Source organism: Hesperophylax consimilis, chromosome 17 (assembly GCF_061612785.1).
Source record: "Hesperophylax consimilis isolate HC1 chromosome 17, BYU_Hcon_1.0, whole genome shotgun sequence".
Classification (NCBI taxonomy): domain Eukaryota; kingdom Metazoa; phylum Arthropoda; class Insecta; order Trichoptera; family Limnephilidae; genus Hesperophylax; species Hesperophylax consimilis.
In genome coordinates, this window is record NC_142852.1 from 33300493 (window position 1) to 33321939 (window position 21447).

Genomic DNA, 21447 nt, shown 5'->3' on the forward strand with positions numbered 1-21447 from the left:
ATTAACAAAATCCGAAATTATGTCTTCTCAAAATTGGTTAAAACTTGCGGAATCGCGATTGAACAAACTAGAAATTCGTTTTAAAAGGGATCCCATGTTAGCAATTAATTACGGAAATTTTATACAAGAATATGAGTGTCTGGGACCAATGACACGGGTACCTCGGAATTTAGATGCATTCTATTTACCTCAGTATTGTGTTTTGAATCCTGACAGTAAAACTACAAAACTACGTGTGGTCTTTGATGGGTCGGCAAAAACCCAACCAAATAACTTATCTCTAAATGACCTATTATTGAACGGTCCAAAATTGAAACTGAAATTCCACGTATGATTTTAAATTTTCGTTTTCATAAGTATGATAAGATGTACCTATAGACAAATATTAATTATTCCATCTCAGCGTAAATTCCAAAATATTTTGTGGAGAGAATCTCAGAATGAACCGGTTATTGATTTCGAGTTACAAACTGTAACGTACGGGTTGTCTAGTTCACCATTCTTGGCCATTCGTACCCTTCGCCAGCTAGCACAAGATGAAGGATCAAAGTATCCTGACGCTGCCAAGGTTCTATGCGATGATTTGGTAACGGGGACAGAAACGATTAGAACAGCCCTCAGACTCAAACAAGATATCATTGGATTGTTAAATCTTGGGAAATTAGAACTTAGTTAATGGCAATCTAATACACCTTCACTTTTGGATCATGTTTCGCAAGAGTACCAGCAAGATGGTCATTCTTTTGATAACGCCGGAACTGATCAAATTGTTAAAATATTAGGCATTCAGTGGAGTCCAACGACTGATAATTTTACCTACAAGGTCGATCTACCTTCAAATGAGATATGCACAAAAAGAACAATTTTATCAACGGTAGCTCGTTTATTCGACCCACTTGGGATCATCACCCCAGTGAAATTTTTCGCAAAATGTCTATTACAGGAACTATGGAAGTTAAGTGTCGATTGGGACGATCGTGATGTTCCACTACATATTCATAATACGTGGAGTAAATTTGTAAGTCAACTTTCATTACTTCAAACATTGAACATCCCTAGATATTATAACACGGTGATGACAAGTAGTCTTTTCCTCCTAGGGTTTTGTGACTCTTCACAGTTAGGTTATGCTGCAGTAGTATATTTATTAGAGCTTGTAGCAATACCACTCACATTTTAATGGGGAAATCGAAAAACCTGTCAATTCCACGACTAGAACTATGTGGGGCCGTTCTTCTCACGAAACTTGTAAAGTATATTATGTCATCTGTAAAGTTTGCCGAACAAATAGAAAACGTTTTTCTATTTACAGATTCGACTATTGTACTAGCGTGGCTAAAAACGCCGCCATATTTATTGAAAACATTTGTGGCTAATAGGGTTGTACAAATACTGGAAAATACACCAAATGCTGTTTGGAAGCATGTTGTCTCGGAGGAAAATTGTGCCGATTCTGGTTCAAGAGGGCTTTTCCCAGCAGACATTATATCACACCATTTGTGGTTTACGTGACCAAAATGGCTTCACCAACCAATAGCACTCTGGCCTTGTTCAGCTGTGTACAATCAATCTAACGGAGAAATACCAGATTTCAAAACATGCAACCTTAAAACGTTTGTATCATCTCAAATAGTACTTATTCGATTATTAGTAATTTTTTTTTTACAAATCCACTTTGTGGCACCATTTTATTAATGAAATAAAATAAAACACTTTGTTTTTACCACGACAATCTTTATTTTTAAAAAATCGACATGTTTCGAGAACGATGTTCTCTTCATCAGGATATAAATTGTACTAAAACTAATTATCAAGTATGGAAAAGGCGTGGGTAGAAATGAAAGTAAGGGGGGGGGGGGGGGAGAGAGGTGGAAAGGGGAGGAGCTTAGAAGATCAAAGACAAAAATTACAATGGAAATATGTTTAAGATAGGGTTATTCAGAAAATTAATTTGATTATTAATAATATTTAAATTTCTATTGACATTTTTTCTAATTTCTAATATTTCTAAAAGATCTAACTGAAAACCACTAACGTTAGTGTGTAAAATTTTTAAACCTGTATATATCAAATGAATGGTTAAATTCAATTAGATGGTTAGCAAATTCCGAATAATTATTACTACATATTTAGACATCTCAAATGTTCCTTAACCCTTGTTTCAAAATTTCTGCAAGTTCTACCTATGTAAAAATGGTTACAATCATTACAATTCAATTGGTAAACTCCGGATTTTTTTGTTTTTTGGTCTTTTTCCATGTTATTTAAAATATAATTGTTCAATTTATTATTTGAATAGAAAGCTGGCTGTATTGTATTAGGGATTTTTTTCGTTATTAAATTGGAGGTTTGATGATTTATAAACAATATTTTTCTCCATTGTTTTTTAATATTATCACTAAGCAATGGGTAAATGTAGGACAAATTAAATTTTTTTGTTCAATATGTCATCTACCTGCGTGAAATCTGCCTTAATGAATTTCAAACTCTGCTTTGAATTTATTTTTATTATTTATTCTTTATCCTGTTAAACTGCAATTAAGCAGTTTGTCAACAGGATTTACAAATTGGAACTGATTGTGTGAACAATTCAGACAAGCGATTTTTTTTTTTTTTTTTTTATAGTGAATACCTCACAAGAGTCCCAACTGCTCTCGTCTGGAGCCAGTGAGACTATGGCATCTCCAATTGGGGGATGTTGTGAGGCTGAAGGTAAGTGGGGAAGGGAAAGAGGAAGGTGGGGAAGTACCTGGCTATTCAGATCTAGTCACTAAACACGGCTAAAGCCATTTGGAGCAACGTTTCAATTCTGAATGGTGGTCTTACACCAGGGCGATACTGGTAGTATCTTCCACTCTGGAACGTGCCGCAAATATACTATATATTATTTTAATTAATTAATTGTGAAATAACACAAATCAATCAAATAAAATTTATTTGCGCACGCCGGGTTCGAACCCGCGACCTTCGGAATGGCAGTCCAATGCGTTACCACTGGACTATGCCGGCCGTCAAGTTATATTAGATAAAATTAGATTGTTAAGATTAAAGTTATATAATATTTTAACAGAAAATAATTGTTATATAAAAAAATGGATCTTATTAGTGAAGAATTCAGATTATCCTGCGATTTTTCACAGGTGTGCGCTATTACATAACTAAATATGAAGGAATTCGTGGTTATTGCAAACACATTTTCTTCTCTTTCTTTAAAAAAAAAAAAAAATTGAATATACAAAAAATAGCTCCAAGAATGAAGAAAAGGGATATTTGTTTATTCGAGATGGCCAGACGGGCAGACGCAGCTTATGGCCACACCACACTCTCCACCCAGGGGGTGTAGTGGGACATGCGGAGGAACAGTTGATGGTCAGACGGGCAGACGCAGCTTATGGCCACACCACACTCTCCACCCAGGGGGTGTAGTGGGCCATGCGGAGGAACAGTCGCTGGCAGGTGTCACCCTCTGTCTCGTAATCCAAGGTGAGCCCCACCAGCAGCCGGGTGCAGGCCACTCTGCCACCGTTGCTGGCTGTGAGATAGGATCCATAGTAGTCCTGCAATGCACACATTAGAGTCAGTCAATGCAGAATATAAGCAATGCCTTTGTGCAGTGAAAAGCTCGGTGGCACGAGAGGGAAATGGTATGAGGGGTGGATAGGAATAGGATACATCTGGGGGTCAGTGTGTCCAGGAGTGATGGACGTTGCATTCATCCCTCCCACTGCGGGGCGAGACGATGGGGAGAGAGAGAGTGCGGCTGGAGAGGTACAAAGGTTTCCCTCAACCAGTCGGAATGTTGTGAGGATGAAGGTATAGGGGAGGGGAAGGAGATGGGAAAGATAAAGATGGGGGAGTACTTGAGTAATCAGATCTGGCCACTAAACACGGCTAAAACCATTTCAAGCAATGCTTCAATTCTGAATGAGTTGATTAATCAATCAGTCAATCTTAGCCAATATTTGTGACATTGTCAAACAACGGGACTGTTAAACTAAATAAACCTTTTTAATCACCAAAATCTACAGAACAATCAGAATAAAGAGCTCCTTGCTTTTGTATTATTATTACTTCGGGGTAAGAGGGGACTGTGTGTCCAAACTAATAATGTCGCGGTCGGTCTGCACAAATACATTCAAATGTGAGCTCTAGATGAATTAGATTCCAACAGCAAAAATATTCGTAGTGCACGGTGCCCGGAAACTCGTGGTATAAGCGGGAATCTTGTAAATCTACATCAAATACCATCATGTTTTATTTTCGGCTACTAAAGGGTTATAAAACTTTTTTTTTTAACGGACATCGTCCAAATTACAAAATAATAACACGAATACAGTAAAATGAAAAATACAGGAGTAGACAAAGGTACATGAAAGCAAAGACATAAGGCAGATATAATATAAGAAAATAAAGTGACAAGTCGAATCAAGTCAAGACTACGCCGTGGGTCAGGACCACAGGACACTTATAATATTCCGTCACTTGTTTAGCGACTGGCAAAAATCATTCAGACTTATCCCAAAAAAGTTAAGGTTTTGACTTGAGTTGACCAGTCTACACATTCTGGACAATGGTGAATAATATCCATAATTTGTCGAATGATGGTTGAGGAAGAGCAGTTCATTATTTCTGAGTCTGTGCGAGGGGATATTGAAGGGAATGAGTTGCAGTAGAGTAGGTGAATCAATAATACCATTTATAATTTTGAAGAAGCAAATGAGGTCATTTCTTTCCCGACGGAATTCCAAAGGAGAGAGGTTTAGAGTTAGTTCAATTTCATCATATGAGTATTTGCCTTTTTCTCAACCTAGCGTCCTAGCAATTCCTCAATGATTCAATGCGTCGAATGTGGACAGCATAAAAAGGAGACCAGATAACACAAGCATATTCAAGATGGGGGCGAACCAAGGAGCAGTAAAGAGTTCTAAGGGTATTTACGTTTTTGAAGTCTGAAGTGATTCTAGTGATGAAACCAAGTAGTTTGAGGGATTTATTAACTTTTGCAGTTATGTGATCCCGAAAAGAAAGCTTGCTATCAAGAGAGACACCAAGGTCTTTAATAGATGTAACAGTTGTTAAGCAAATATTATTAAGTTTGTATTCGAAGACAATCGGTTTTTTTGATCTATAGAAGGACATAATTTTGCATTCATCGACATTTAGTTTTAAACAATTAACTTTACACCATAGACATATGAATATTAGTAGACCTGCCCTAAGTGATTAAAAGCGTATTATCCCCACTCCCCATACCGGTTCCATTGAGCCGGCTGGGCTCGCGTACGGCCTCAAGTGATATTTGAAAACGTGACGTCATCATTCTTGTGCGAACTATGGTCGAGGCATCATCGGTTCATTTTACGAAATAACACGGCAAAATGTTGACTTGTACTATGAAAACTTGTAAAAATAGATTTGAAAAAGAGAATAAACCCAATTGTCGTATTACATTCCATATATAAACATTATTTTACTTTATTTTAAGCATATTCACATCGTATAATATAGATCAGTTGTTACTATCACATCGAGAAACGTCTGGACGCGAAACACAAAGCTGGTTGGTTGCTGGGAAGTAAATTATGAACATTTATAAAAGTGTCTTAACTAAATACTTAAACGAAATATTCGACTCTGAAAAGGGAACCGAATTTTTTTGCCGAATTTGGACTTCGCAAATTTGTTCATAACGTGGCGAGTAATTTGCGCTCCCATGTAAAAATGTCTATTCATTCAAAAGCAGATTTTACTTTTAAGAAGTAAATGGTGATATTATAATGCGAGATGCCTATTTACTGTCAGATTGATTTATTGACGAATCACAGTCAGCTTCACTCCCTTCGTTCTTCAACAGTTGATTTTACCCCTCGCCATTATCTTCTCGTCTATTAATTCCTATGTCTGTGCTTTACACCAATCATAGAAAGAGTCGATATCCGATTGGAAAAGAAGGCAGTCATCGTGATTTTTTATTATTTTTAGAATCTTATTGTCGTCCGCAAAAAGCCAAAAGCGTGTATGAGAGAAAATACTAATAATGTCGTTTATAAATAAGTTAAAAAGAAGCGGTGCTAGATGTGTTCCTTGAGGTACGCCGGACGTTACTTCAATAATAGTAGACACAAAGTTGTTTAATTCAACTCTTTGTTTTCTATTGCTTAAGTAAGAATTAAAGAATGATAGCAAGGGGTTTCTAATACCGATAGCATATAGTTTGGCCATAAGGATTGAGTGGTTTAATAAGAAATGGGAACTAAAGGGATATTTAAATTTAATAAATGAATGATTTAACAAAATCACAGAATAGCCCGCAAGGCCTATCGAGCAGTGCATTGAATTATTGTTACTTACACAATCCTTCGTACTGCTGTTGGTGCACATGTGTCCGTCTGTAACTCCGCCAGGTGCTCCATAACTGCCGCGAGGGAACAGTCTGCTGCACTTCTCTTGGGGCAGAAGGGTCACTGGCTCCTGTGAATATACACAGAAACAATAACAACTAATTATTTTTTATTAACTTTCATACTGAAGAGATGCTGGAGGCCACTAACTTACATACTTATCGCCTTACTAATAAACGTATTTTAAATTTTAACAGATTGCCATATATGAATGGTTCTAAAACAGTTCTGTTAGTTTTCACTTTTATTAGTCATAAAGTTTAAAAACATGCTTATCACTTAACATAACTATCCACCTTTCACTATAAATTTCATTTTGTAACTTTACACAATAATAATATATAAGTTCTCCTGTCCTAAGCACAAGCGTCTGCTTTACTAGGAGAGAGTATGAAATAATAATATTATTTACCGGGAACCATTTATTGGATAACCAATGCCAGTGGTTCGCTACGTTTGGTGACTTAGCAGGGGTGTCTGGGTTCATGGGGTGAGATTATTCTAGGTCTCCGGCGGGTCTGATTGAGAGAGACTGGTTGAGGGAGACCTTTTGACCTCTCCAGCCGGACCCTGTCGACCCATCGCCTTGTACCGCAGTGGGAGGGATGGATTCATACATCCCTTCCTCCTGGACATATTGACCCCCAGATACCCTCCCCTCATACCTTTTTTCCTTCCCAGAACTTTCTATGATTCCTTTCCTTAAAAAGCCCCCCCCCACAGAATCCCCAAGATTTTTTTTTCAGGGTCTCCTGCTAATCTAAAAAAAAGGTTGAAAAAAATATAAAATAAAAAAATATTAATTGAAAGGATATTGTGAATAATTATGATTACCTACTCGTTATTTACATGAACTAAAAGTGCTGAACTAATTTGGCTTTGAATATGTCTAGATTTAAAACGAAAATATCAGCGACCTCTGCAAGCTCATTGCCCGGGCATTATGGTTAACTTACCTTAATCTTCCAGCCCCACTCAGTGAGTGTCAGTCCTCTCACAGAGTCCTGCGGCGTGTGCAGACAGACCGGCCGATACTTCCTGCTGAAGAGGATCCTGAAACACCATCACAGAGTTACTCTATCAATTATTATATTTCCTTACTACAACTTACTTGTACCTTTACTACCATTGAAACATTATTTTAGATATGACAAATTTAATGAAAATGTATTGAAACCAGGAAATTTGTAATTGGTCTTTTGGCAAACAATTATGTTTTTACTTTTATCGGATTACCTCACGAGGGTCACAACTGCCCAGAGCCAGTGGGACTATGGCATCCACATAATGTCAAAGGGATTAAGGGAGGGGACGGCGGTGGGGTAGCAACTGGCTACTCAGATTTGATCATCAAACACGGCTACCGTGGCAATACTGCAAGTATCTATTGATCTGGAATGTGTCGCAAATTTAATATATTTTCTAAAATTATATGAGGCGTGTTGAAACAAAGACAGCAATCTCCACCATTGGTGTAAAATGAGTTAGATATGGCGATGGATAGAGAATCAAAAATACTATCGACTGCTGCAAAGGTTTCGGAGCATAAACGACAATATCCCATACATTTTTGAATTTTAATATTTAGTTCCACAACAAACATGGCAATCTCCTTTAGCAAAAACAGCAGTTTTTGTTTGAGCCAATCAGAGACCCAGAAATATGATATTCAAAATGGCCACCCCATAGAGAGTGTGAACAGCTGGTGTGATACATAAGCTCGGTTTTTTTATGTTTTTGTGGTGAAAAAGTGATTTATATTACTGTAAACTCTATTTAAATCAAAGATGGAATGTTTACCAAGTGAAGTTACACCAGAAATGGCAAGGAAGGTGCGAAAAAATCATAAATTTCGAAGAGGAATGTTGCCAAAAAACAGAGGTTAGTAATTCATATAATGTTATTGTAAACATCAAAATTTTGTCCGTTTGATGAAATGCCCATACATATGTTTTTAGTACCCATGAAATATTAAGATAAAGTGTAATATTGTGATAAAGAGAATACTGAAATATTTATCTTACATTTATTATTTGGTACTAAACTATTTAATATACAACATAATTTTTTTTTTCAGATATTCGGCAAAACAATTCCTGCTCACTCAACAATTTTTGCTCTTTATTATGACCATTTTTCCATATTATTTTATACTTAATTAATAATTACTTGATAGCATACTTTTTTATATTTTTTAATTTGAAATTAAATTCATTAGAAAATACTTCAGAAATTCCAGAAAATAATAATATTATTTATGATGTCAGGAAACTGTGTCTTTTATTCGTCACTATTCTGTTTGTTTTGTGTAATTAATTATTTTAAGAGTTACATATTAGCATTAATTTATTTTCTGTTCTGTTCTTATTTTTTGTACCTACCGTTGTTACTTTGCATGTGTTGTTACTTTGCCTATTTTTTTCAAAATATGGAATCTATTGCATTGCACTATCGCTGCATACATTTTGTAAAATTGTCTTTAGAATATGTAAATTGTCTTGCGTTGTAAAATATGTCTTTCCGAATAAATATGTAAAATGATACTTATTACTGATTTCCGAGTTTTACTGTAACCTAAAAAAAATGGCCTTTTCTGTTCGTAACAAAACTAGCAAAATCCACATGTGTTTGGAACAAAACCGGCAGTGTCCAACCTTCCAGAACAAAAGCAGCAATATCCATCTATTAATTGAAAATAACTCAATAATCTACCAATTAATCGCAATAAAATGTACACAGGAAATATTTACTAACAAAAACTATACTTTATAGTTACGGTATTGAAAAAATAAAAAAAAAAACATTTATTGCATTTTACTCAAAATGAAAAGAAGTGGAGATTGCTGTCTTTGTTTCAACACGCCTCATATATATAGACTAACATCAAACCAAAAAATACTCACACGAAGATTAGAACCCGCGAGCTCTACCACGGAGGTCATTCATATTAATATGGAAATTAAATTTGAAAATTGATAATAAGTCATTTATTATTAATGTTTGATGCTTACGGCCGGTCCATTTCCAGAAGAGCTATGTCATTAGTTCCTAAATGTTCAGCGTGGTTCCCGGGGAGGTACTGGGGATGGAGCACACTCCTGGACACGGTGAACACCACCTCTGGAGGGGGGGTGAATTTCTCACCAGACCACCTGCAACCAATCAAAGTTCAATCAACACTATTATTAACATTCCATTGGCATTAGTAACTTACAAAGGTTTATACAAAAATAAACTACCTTTTTCTGCCTAAAAATTGAAAAAGGTTTAAAAAAACTGTTGTATTAATTTATCATTGTTCTATGAATGATTTATACAGACATCGATATTAACAACTTTCAATTTTACTCTGATTAAATTAGCCGTTGAACAATATGAGACCGTATTTTGTAAGATTCATTAACGGTATATGATAGGCAAAATGATGTAATTTAACAGAAAGCAACTATTAAACACGTCCAAAACTACCTTTTGTATGGCATTCCCAGGCTTGGTAATGGCAAAGTTTTTACCGTAATTAATGTACTGTGCTACTGGGCTACTGGGCTAGGACGAACGTAATGCTTGTTAACGCCAGCCCACTGGGCTACTAGTGCTTGATAATAGATGAATAATCGATATTACTGAGCTTATGCTCACTCTTTCCTCTCATCGAAAGACACTCCACACAGCATCTCCAAAGATGACGCAGGCTCTGATGGAAAAAAAAAATCTTCAAGGTCTCCGGTTTGGAGTTAATGTAAAAAAAAACATAAATATTAACGATATGTCTTTTTGAAACAACTGGATAAACTTTTTTTTTAATTTATCCTAATCTTATTGTAATTTATCTTACTTTAATTTATCCTAATCTAAATTTCGCTGATAAACAATAATTAGTTAATGTTAATTAAGTGTTAATCTCAAGTGACCTACTAGGTAAGTATTGTACTGTATATTACATACTTGTACAGCGCCCTTGAGGTGATTTTGCACAAAAACGGCACTTTAAAAATCATCCAAATATTATTATTATTATTACCCAATTATAAACAACCATTTACGTATGTTTAACGGTTGTATATCAGTTGTGTCAAATTTACAGAAAAAAATTATTACAGTTGGGAAGTAAGAGCTTTATAGATGCACGCACAGATGGCAGTGCATAAAGCTGGGAGTCCGCAAGATGGAGCCAGTGGCCAGTAGTCGCCAGGGCCAGTGGGAAGGCTCCCAGAGAAACTTACTGTTTCAGATTCCAATTAGCCAGCTTCTAGTTAGGTCGACTATCGAGTCACCATTATAATACGTGGAGTATTAATAAATGGCTGATTAATCTAAAAGAACCATTTATTTATAAACTCCTTCCACGACGAGTTAGAGACCTGTTTGTACGAACACAACACATTCCAAAGGCTGTTAAAGTGTAAATAATATTAGCTGCGCAGTACTAGTAGTATTAGCCAGGGGAATATAAGTTCCGTTACTGAGAATAATCACTCCGCCCTACAAGCACAAGCGCGTTGCAACTTACTACTGGAACTTACCCAAGCAGAATGTTCCAGTCTGATGCCCTGATAAGGAGCCAGCGCTCACTAATCATGTAGACTGGTAACGCCCATCCACTAGCCTTCAATACCTGGAAAAAAATTTGTAAACGGATATTTTTCGAAATGTTTACAATAGGTACTCGTATTACACCACACAACCAAATGTTTACAATAGATATTACACCACACAAATAAATTTTTACGATAAATATTACATCACACAACCAAATAGTGTGAGGTAAAGTATATTTTATGTTTATTTGAAATAAATTTATAAATCTTTTCAGCTTGTTTTCCTTCAAGGAGTTTGTTAAAACATTTAATGGCTGAGTATGTTTAATAGTATCGTACCGTTGATGTATTGACTTTAGGGATTATTATTTGTATCGTGGTTCTCGGTCTGGTGCTAATATAATCTTCTACTATTATATTATTATTTGTACAAGTATATTACTCACATATTTCTGGTCCTCCAAGGGGCTGGCTTTAGTAAGGGGTACCATGTAGTATTGTGAAATGTGTTTGTCTGGTTCATGCCCGCACAGATCCTCTCTGCTCCAGCTCGTCCCGTTCCGCTGGCACGGGTGTAGTTTTTCGGCCAGGTCTACGCAGTCTGCAAGCAACGAGTAAACATTATTCGTATTTATTTAATAATATTTTACATGACTTACTTAATCCAATGGCAATTTTCTTTGTTCGATTAATTATTTTTTTTATTATTAAAATATTTATTGTAAGAATAGTGTTAGGGTGATGCCGTGATGATTAGCTAATTGCCGAAGACACGCATCATGCCTCCATATCTACACAAGTACCATTTTATTAATTTCTCTAACTGGTGATTATGTAAACTTAGCATTATTTAATTGTATATAAAATGAAACAAAACTAAGTACGAGAAAAGAGTTAACTTGCCAACTTGCTGACAAGTGTACAGTTAATTAATTACAGTTACAATTAATCAATAACAATTCAATGCATACACAACAACTATCATCTCTTGGAATATAAACTGTAACCTGTTTATTGCGGTGTAATACAGTAATTACTGCGCTGTTAAAATAATACAAAAGTGCCAAGTTACCCGTGTGAATGTTAGAAATGAATGCTGTTTAAACACATGCGTAATTTTGTTTTAATAATTTTAAAAACATTGACATCAGTGTGTGGTAGTGTGTGTGGTAGTGTGTGTGACATGTGTGTGGTGACAAGTGACAACTACCATAGACAAAGTACCTCGGCAAGGTTCAGTGAGAAGCGTATTTCTATGCGAGGTGCAGTCAGGAATTAAAAGTGCTGCTATAATTACAGCTATTGCTCCCATGTCCAATCAAAATACCGCCACTACGCGCACTACCAGGGTAAATGTGACTCAAGATGCAAATGAAAAAAATCTATCTGACAATATTCAAAAAATGTTCAGAAAGGAGTTTGATTTAATGAAAACCTGTTTTGAAAATAAATTAGAAGAGCAATCCAAAATCTATAATAACAAAATGGATGAGTTATTAGAAAAGAACTTGATTATTCTGAAACAGATAAATACAAAATGTGAGAAAATGATAATAGAGAATAAACGTCTCTCCAAAAACATAAAAAATTAAAACGACGAACTGAAAAATGACATAAAAAAAATAACTTTAAATGAATCTTATTCTGAAAAAGTAAAAAAAACATGAGACTATTGTAATGATTAAACCGAAAAATAAACAAGAAAATGTCAAAACTACAGTTGAAATCAAAAAAAAATATTAGACGGGTGTAAGAAACGCAAAAGATGGTGGAATAAAAGTTGAATGTAAAAATGCGTCGAATATAGACAAGATGTGTGAAGAATTAAAGGGAAAATTAGGAGACAAATACGATATTAAAAAATTAAAGTAAAGAAACCAAGTATCAAAATTGTTGGAATAACACAGAAGCAAAACAGAGAGGAAATCGAAACAAAAATAAAATCACAAAATGAAGACATATTCGAAAAAAGTTCAAATATTGAAGTAACTTACATAAAAGAGTTTAAAAATAAAAGAGACCAGATAAATAATACAGTATATGTGGAAGTCGACGGAAACACTTACATGAGAATAACAAAGGATATATATAGGGTGGGACAGATGCCGGGTGTACAGTAATATAAATATAATGAATTGCAACAGGTCTAACCATAAAGCGCTAAATTGTAAAAATAAGGTGTCCAAAATGTGCAAAATCCCATGACATCAAAGACTGTGACGAAGGATATAATGCTTGCATTAATTGTAAAAAGGCAAACCAAAGATTTAAATTAAACTTAAAAAGTAATCACCCTATATGGAGCAAAGACTGTCCAGTTTATTGTTGTAAACTTGAACAAGAGAACAGAATGGTAAATTTTTTAGATTAAATTCAAACTTCATAACAATATATTCTTTAAAGATCGCTAGTTTATTAGCACATATCGAAGAAGTCGAAGACATGCTAAAAGAATACAAAGCACACATGGTGATGATGAGTGAAACCTGTATTACAGAAGACATTAACTAAAATGAAATAACATTTCAGGGCTATTCGACAATTAGATGCGACTCATTTAGCAGGCATACAGGTGGAGTTATCATATTAATTCAAAACAATATCTCTTACAAAGTCATAACAAATGCGGACCTAGATAATAATAATACCTGGATACTGGCTATTTAAATTCAAAATGATTTTAAGCGGGAAACCTATGCAGCTATTTATCATTCCCAAAGTAGGATAAAGGGAAAATTGGACATTTAAACAAGGATATTGGTCTACAATTAATACCACTGTAGCATCCCATCTGAATGACTGCACAAGTCTAATCTTTCTGAGTAACAAAACCTAAATTAAGAGAATGGAAATAATCCAGAACAGAGGCAGGAGGTCAATACTATGTTGTAACAGGTACACCAGGATAAAACCATGCAACGTCATCTCAATCTTTTAAGTGTGTGGCAACGATTAGTTTATTTATAAGTTAGTGTTTATTTATAAGTTAAAAAATTAAATGTTACCTGACTATATGTCAAAGAATGATAGAATAATTAGTACAGTTCATTTATATCCTACGTGAAACTGCAACGATTTTAGGCTTCCTAAAACAAATTAATCACAAAACAATATTTACTATAAAGGTTTTAAAATGTTCAATAAACTCCCGGTAATTATTAAGGAAGCTAAAAGTCTTGCAGTTTTTCGTGGATTATGTCTCTATATTAGGTAAAAGATTTAAAATTTTATAACTAAACAAAATATACATAAAAAACATTCAATTATTGTTTAGAGTGAACACATATTTATCTGGGTGTGAGTCTTCTAGGGCGAATTCCTGGAACTAGACTTTAGATAATGCACTCGGGATGGGCGAATGGAGTACGTACCTATTCGTTCTTATTATCTTCAAACTACTTCTTCCTCTTTATGAGCCTCCAGCCCCCAGCGTCCAGCTTTGCATATAGTCGTCCCTTAACTATAATCAGATTTGTCGATTTAAGGCGAATCTCTTACGTATGAAGCCTGCAGTTCTCCTCAAATCACCAGCCTATCTGATCTGTGAGCGACCTCTGCTTCTCTTTCCTAACCACGGACGCCACTCGATGAAACTGAGATTCCAGCGGTCATCTGTCACATGCCCAGCATAGCTCCGCTAGAGGATGGTGATGATAATGTTGTCCAGCTTGTCCTTGCTTTTGTGACACGATACATAATAATATGATGGAGGCAATAAGTCATCTCAAGTGTGTGCATTATTATTAGAGCCAGAATGAATGCAGAGCAATGCAACTTACAGTTGTTGGCCTTTGAGCCAGTCTTCCGCTGGCTGACAGTAGAATGCGGCAGAGGCGGGCAGGTCTTCACAGACTCCACACAGCAGATCTTTAGACTGGAGGGCGAGCAGGGCTGGGAAAAGGGACACTCTTATATTATAAAGTACACAGACGGTTTATCGGGTCAGCCGGTTATTTGCACCAAAACTCAACAGAGGAACAGAAACCAAATAAAGAAACTAATAATACTAACCTCTTCAATAAAATAGTAGAAAGAAATGGTTTGTTGTTTACCCTGTAGGTTAACGACTTTCAAAGGGGGCTCCCAACTCGCCTCTTCACGACTTAAGACGCGGCATTCTGTATTTTGAATTGTAAATGGGCAACCACCACCACTTTTAGTTAAGTGAATTTAAATTAAAATCTTTCTTTTGCTACATCTGTTGATGGTAATAAAAAATTTATCAAAGTCAACAACCAATAAGTCTCCATTATTTAAAATGCCAAAAATTTTCAAACTTAAAAAATGAATTATTTTTTTTAAAAATATTATATTATAATGTCACATAGTTTGACTCAGAGTGACGAGCATTTTGTGCACGGCTGCTCAAGTTTAACATATTATGGACGTGCTATAATTAATTACAAACATAAAAAGTGACCGAAAAAATTGAACTACCGTGAAGGATTCGTAGGTGCGAAATAAACTCGAATTAACCATAAACCTGTTAAACCTGTTTGAGAAGAAACCTGGAAACAAGATAGAAACAATTTCCAGGAACAAATTATTGATCTTCAAAAAAAAGTTATCACCAAAATCGAAAAAAATAATGAACCAAAATCATAAGCAATGGTACTAAAAGAAAGAGCGGTACAAATCTAAGAACCCAAATATGCCGTTACAAATGGGATTAAAAAAGCATCAAACAATAAAATATTTATGACTTGCTCTCGAAAAAATAAGATGCAGAAAAATTAAAAACGGAAATAAATAAAAATAAAACCTGAATATCTGAGACCGTGCGTGATCATTAAAGGTATAGGAGGGGAGTATAGTGAAGATAATTTTCTAAACAACCTTTTTCTGTAAAAACAATGAACTATATGATGCCCCAAATGATTCAATTAAAGTAACTAGAATATTAAAAAAAAACAAGAAAAGTGACCAATAATAGATGCAACAGGCTTGATATTATATAAGATATTACTTGATAAACACAACATAAGTTTTGTCCGAGCGCACATAGAAGATTGCAATCCAATGTTACCACTGCCTTGGTTTCGGACATACATCACTAAAATGTCTGAAAAAAATGAACAAGACCAGATGCATACACTGTGCAAAAGATCATTATTTTAGCGAATGCGCAAAAACCAAAGATATCGTAAAATGTTATAACTGCGAACGAAAACAATGAATCGTTTGGGACAAAATATAATAATGAACATAGTAGAAATAGCGAAAAATGTCTTTACCGAAAAAGAAGGTATTAAATTATTTAATGCCCTTCCGGATAAAATTAAAACTAAACAAAAATTATAAGACTTTCAAATCTAACAACTTTTTGGTAAACCCAACAGTAATCACAAGTTTTAATTTAATTGGATACATTTTTCACATAATTGATTATATGAACCCATTTTTAATTTTTACTGATTGAATCGTGTTATTAATGTAAGGATAATTGATTAATAATTACGTAATTGTAAAAAGCATTCACTTTGTGGCTCATCATAATTTATAATAAAAACACTTAAATTTGTTTTTGACCACGATAGTTTTATTTTCACTCTACCGGTTTCGGAAGATCCCTTCCTTCGTCAGGAGAATATTTAAAACTAATCTACACCCGATATCACACAAGCATTCTGCCTATCATTCAATGGTACACCGCTGAATGAAAATAAAGATGAATGAATAAAATAATAAAATATAAAATAAATCAAGCGGTGTACCATTGAATGATAGGCAGAATGCTTGTGTGATATCGGGTGTAGATTAGTTTTAAATATTCTCCTGACGAAGGAAGGGATCTTCCGAAACCGGTAGAGTGAAAATAAAACTATCGTGGTCAAAAACAAATTTAAGTGTTTTTATTATAGATTAATAATTAATTTAAAAAAATGTAAAATTTAAAAAAAAAACGCAATATATTTTTTAAGTTATTTTATGAGCTTCCAAATATGCGTTTATTGTTGTTGCATTTTATTAAATACCAATTTCATACATGTCATTGAACCTACCTTCAATTATTTCTTACCAAAAAAGTACATTTTTATTTTTATATCTTATGTTTTCTAAGTTTAATAACTATTATATTGAGTTATATTTTCTAACTTAGCTGAGAATTAATTATTGAGGTCTTTAGTCACAACTGACAACTTTCGTCTCTCCAAGCAGGAACGGAATCAATTGATCGCGTCTTAGATGTATCAACCATGGATTACTAAATTATCACAATGATAATTCATCACATATTTAAAAAGTTATATAAAGTCATGTAAAGTGATGAAACAAAAACTTTATTAACTGGGTTAAGTAGGTTAGGTTAGGTTTGGTTAAAAAAATATATTTTCATTGTTTCTAATGACTTTATATCACAAATAAAAAAGTTTGCGCAAGCCGAACCACGAATATGGCCAAATTTTCGCGCTGTTTGTGGTTGCTTTGTTTTTTTTCCCGTAGTGTGTGGTTCGGCTAGCTGTTTATACACACCCTGAGAGCTTCGGCAGTTCAATAAGTCAGTTATTTTGCATAACGGACGAAATTATACAACAAGTTTTGTATAATAACAGTTTATCTCACACTGTCGGAATCAGTGCTAATGCAAATATCGCTAACTGACCACAGACGACAGATTTCGTCAATATCGTATTGATATAGGTACGGTTTTATCAGCCGTCCTCGTGTTATATTCCCGGGTAATACATATAATCATACCTGCGGTAGAATTTCATGTGCTGCCTGTTCTTTGGCTATCGGGCAGTCAGAGAAAATCTTGCAAACACCGACGGACTCCTTTAGTCTGCAACCTTCTGCAAAAACCAAAACACACAACTGTTATTCAATGGAATCATCACTCCAAACTCAGTAACTGATTAGTGGCCGCGTGGCCCAAAGCGTTAGGTTCGCAAACAGGAATCGCGAGTTCAATCTTCCATCACAGTGTTAACACAAATCATGACACCCAAAGGGAAGCCGTAATAATCCGGAATCGTAACCACTCAACCACGGAGACCGTCAAACAGCGACGGCAGCTTCATTTGTCTGCCTACCAGAAGAAGATGCAATGTCACAAATAAGGCAACTAGTCACTTTACTTTATATAAGATAATATTATAGGTAGGTACAGATGTTTCCAAGTTGCTACGCTAGCTTGAGCCGTGTTGTGTTACTTTATATAAGATAATATTATAGGTAGGTACAGATGTTTCCAAGTTGCTACGCTAGCTTGAGCCGTGTTGTGGCAACTAGTCACTTTACTTTACATTAGATAATATTAATTAAACCAACTTAATTTGTGTTACATATGTTTAGTATTCAATTTTATATTACAAAATGATTTTAGACGTTAACAATAAAAATAAAACTTTAAACAGTTGAAAATCACATAACTAAAAAAAATAAATAATGGAAATGAAAGGACACCAACCGAAAAAAAAAACTTCATTTTTATCTGCTTCTCCAATGCATCTGTACAAATAAGATCCCATCAAAACTGTGGTTCCAACAATTTAAAAAATTTTCCATAAAAAATATTCACATATTTCAATGAGAATTGGAAATTATTCCGTTTCTTTAGATATTTATAAAATTCACGTACTTGACTACCCAGATTGTACTTTCCGAGGCCGCAGAAGTGGGAACTTTAGATCTCATGTATTTGCTTGTACCTCTCTAAAAAAATATTCTCTTTTCTACCAAGTCTTGTGTGTGGATTCTATGTTAATTCCAAATCAACAATGTACCAAGAAGAAGTTAGCGAAACACGGCATAACACCCCAAAAACAAATAAGAAAAATACTTTTGGCCGTGAAAATTTTAAATCATAAATGTACCAAGACTTTATATTTAGCTCCGCCTCCCAAAGTCTTCCAAAGCTGTAACTTGTTAAATATTATAATAAAAAGGTCGCGATCTAATTGTGGGTTAGTTGTGTGAAGTTAGATTTACCTTGCGGTTGAAGGTCCTCCATATTACTGGACAGCCATAAACGGTGCTTAAATACACTGGTATAAAGGGCGAGCACGTTAATCCGGCAAGCATTTCCCAGATCGTAAGAAGTCGGCGCGTTGCTCAGAACTGCACCCAGGTACCAGCGCGGGGGATCTTCAGGTGTGTTCTGCAGTGGGAACACCAGTCCGCCCCCGCTGTCTCCCGGGCACATGGCTGATCCTGGAATGGAATGCAAGGTGAATAAAGTGTCAGTTAGACAGGGATTATAGAAGTTACTGATGCGCGTTACTTACCGTTAGTGTATCCCGCGCATATCTTGTCTGCCGTGATGTATCTAGAATATGAGTTTTCTGTTGTGCTAAGCTGCTTCGTGCACTCTCGGTCCCCCACCACAGGGACCCTCAGAAAGTTGAGGCTATTGGACGCCTGACCCGTTTCCGTCAGCCCCCAGCCCGCCACCTGCAGGAACAATTACTATCATTCACTTTTGTTCTTAAATAATGGGTAAATAGGTTAACTAATGAAAGAACACTATTTAAAAAAAAAATATAATATTTAGGAATTCCGTAAAGGACTATCATTGGTCCAATTTTATTTGTATCACTTCATGGTAAACTCATATCCTTTGTTGAAGACACTGCAATAACTAACGAAAAAGACACGGAACAAGATTATTAATGCAGCCAATCAAGACATAAAGGTTAGAAAAAGACACGGAACGAGATTATTAATGCAGCCAATCAAGACATAAAGGTAAGAAAAAGACACGGAACGAGATTATTAATGCAGCCAATCAAGACATAAAGGTAAGAAAAAGACACGGAACAAGATTATTAATGCAGCCAATCAAGACATAAAGGTTAGAAAAAGACACGGAACGAGATTATTAATGCAGCCAATCAAGACATAAAGGTAAGAAAAAGACACGGAACGAGATTATTAATGCAGCCAATCAAGACATAAAGGTTAGAAAAAGACACGGAACAAGATTATTAATGCAGCCAATCAAGACATAAAGGTTAGAAAAAGACATGGAACGAGATTATTAATGCAGCCAATCAAGACATAAAGGTAAGAAAAAGACACGGAACGAGATTATTAATGCAGCCAATCAAGACATAAAGGTAAGAAAAAGACACGGAACAAGATTATTAATGCAGCCAATCAAGACATAAAGGTTGGAAAAAGACACGGAACGAGATTACTAATGCAGCCAATCAAGACATAAAGGTTAGAAAAAGACACGGAACGAGATTATTAATGCAGCCAATCAAGACATGAAGGTTATCAAAACATGGTTTGATGGCAATCTGTTATCACTCAACACAGAAAAACTTATTATATTCACTTATAAATATATAAATGAATGAATTAATACCTGCCTAAATCGCTATTTATTGCTTATATACTTTCTTAAATAACTTAGTTATATTAACGAATGTTATCTGCATGGCTCGGGACGTTAGGGATTGTGTATAAGAATATGACTGTAGGGTTGTATGGCTCGGGACGTAAGGGATTATGTATAAGAATATGACTGTAGGGTTGTATGGCTCGGGACGTAAGGGATTATGTATAAGAATATGACTGTAGGGTTGTATGGCTCGGGACGTAAGGGATTATTTATAAGAATATGACTGTAGGGTTGTATGGCTCGGGACGTAAGGGATTATGTATAAGAATATGACTGCAGGGTTGTATGGCTCGGGACGTAAGGGATTATGTATAAGAATATGACTGTAGGGTTGTATGGCTCGGGACGTAAGGAATTATTTATAAGAATATGATTGTAGGGTTGAATGGCTCGGGACGTAAGGGATTATGTATAAGAATATGATTGTAGGGTTGTATGGCTTGGGACGTAAGGGATTATGGGCTATTTTTCCCTTTCAACCTATTACAATAGTTCTGCACTTCTGGTCCTTTGATATCCAATTTTTTTAGATTAACTTTAAATATATAATGTTCATTTATATAGAGTATTTAAAATACAAAACATTCATTTATATACAATATCTTAAAATCAGCTCTCTTTAAAAATGAGTACCTACTCCAAAATCAAAAGGAACCAACCTAACCACCTTTAACCGCTTACTTTCACAGTGTGTCAGAAACATTTTTATGGTAGTTTAAAAGTTAAAAAAATCATCTTCGTGTTAAAGGCGTAATTATAAAAATTTGGTTGCAGACGAAAAACTTATTTTCAATAAAATGCTGGAAACCATTCACGTGTTCTGAATGCGATAGTAATTAAAGCTGGTGGACTCGTACTTAAATTAAAATCTGTCCTATCTTTAGAATGCATAGTTCTAGTTATGCGAAAATTTCAGTTGAAGATTTATTACCTTCCCCAGACTCCCTGGACTGGTCTGCTTGTGGTGCAGCTCTATGTCTACCAGATTCAGGCAGACTGCACGCACTACGCTGGAGAAGGTGAAACCGGTCTGGAGATGCACAAGGGCGATGTCATCTTGAAGGTTTCGGTCATATCCTCCGTAACGCCTCCCTAAACGAACTGCAATTACCTAGAAAAGTGTATGTTTTTTCTTGATAATGGACAAAAAAATATCATC

The 21447-nt window shown here is 35.2% G+C and overlaps 1 protein-coding gene across 1 annotated transcript in view; it reads right to left on the bottom strand.

Annotated features, from left to right (window-relative positions):
* Window positions 1-1858: 1858 nt before the first annotated feature.
* LOC149416460 (transmembrane protease serine 9-like) overlaps window positions 1859-21447 on the bottom strand; it is a 39547-nt gene continuing 19958 nt past the window's right edge. Inside the window, exons 4-14 of the mRNA XM_089641703.1 lie at window positions 21220-21399; window positions 19168-19333; window positions 18872-19093; window positions 17639-17733; window positions 14719-14830; window positions 11386-11540; window positions 10925-11016; window positions 9413-9553; window positions 7358-7454; window positions 6352-6471; window positions 1859-3557 (exon numbers count right to left, since the gene is read on the bottom strand). Of these exons, the coding sequence (XP_089497829.1) occupies window positions 3390-3557; window positions 6352-6471; window positions 7358-7454; window positions 9413-9553; window positions 10925-11016; window positions 11386-11540; window positions 14719-14830; window positions 17639-17733; window positions 18872-19093; window positions 19168-19333; window positions 21220-21399 (1548 nt within the window). The 3' untranslated portion in view covers window positions 1859-3389. The remainder of the gene's footprint in view (window positions 3558-6351; window positions 6472-7357; window positions 7455-9412; window positions 9554-10924; window positions 11017-11385; window positions 11541-14718; window positions 14831-17638; window positions 17734-18871; window positions 19094-19167; window positions 19334-21219; window positions 21400-21447) is intronic.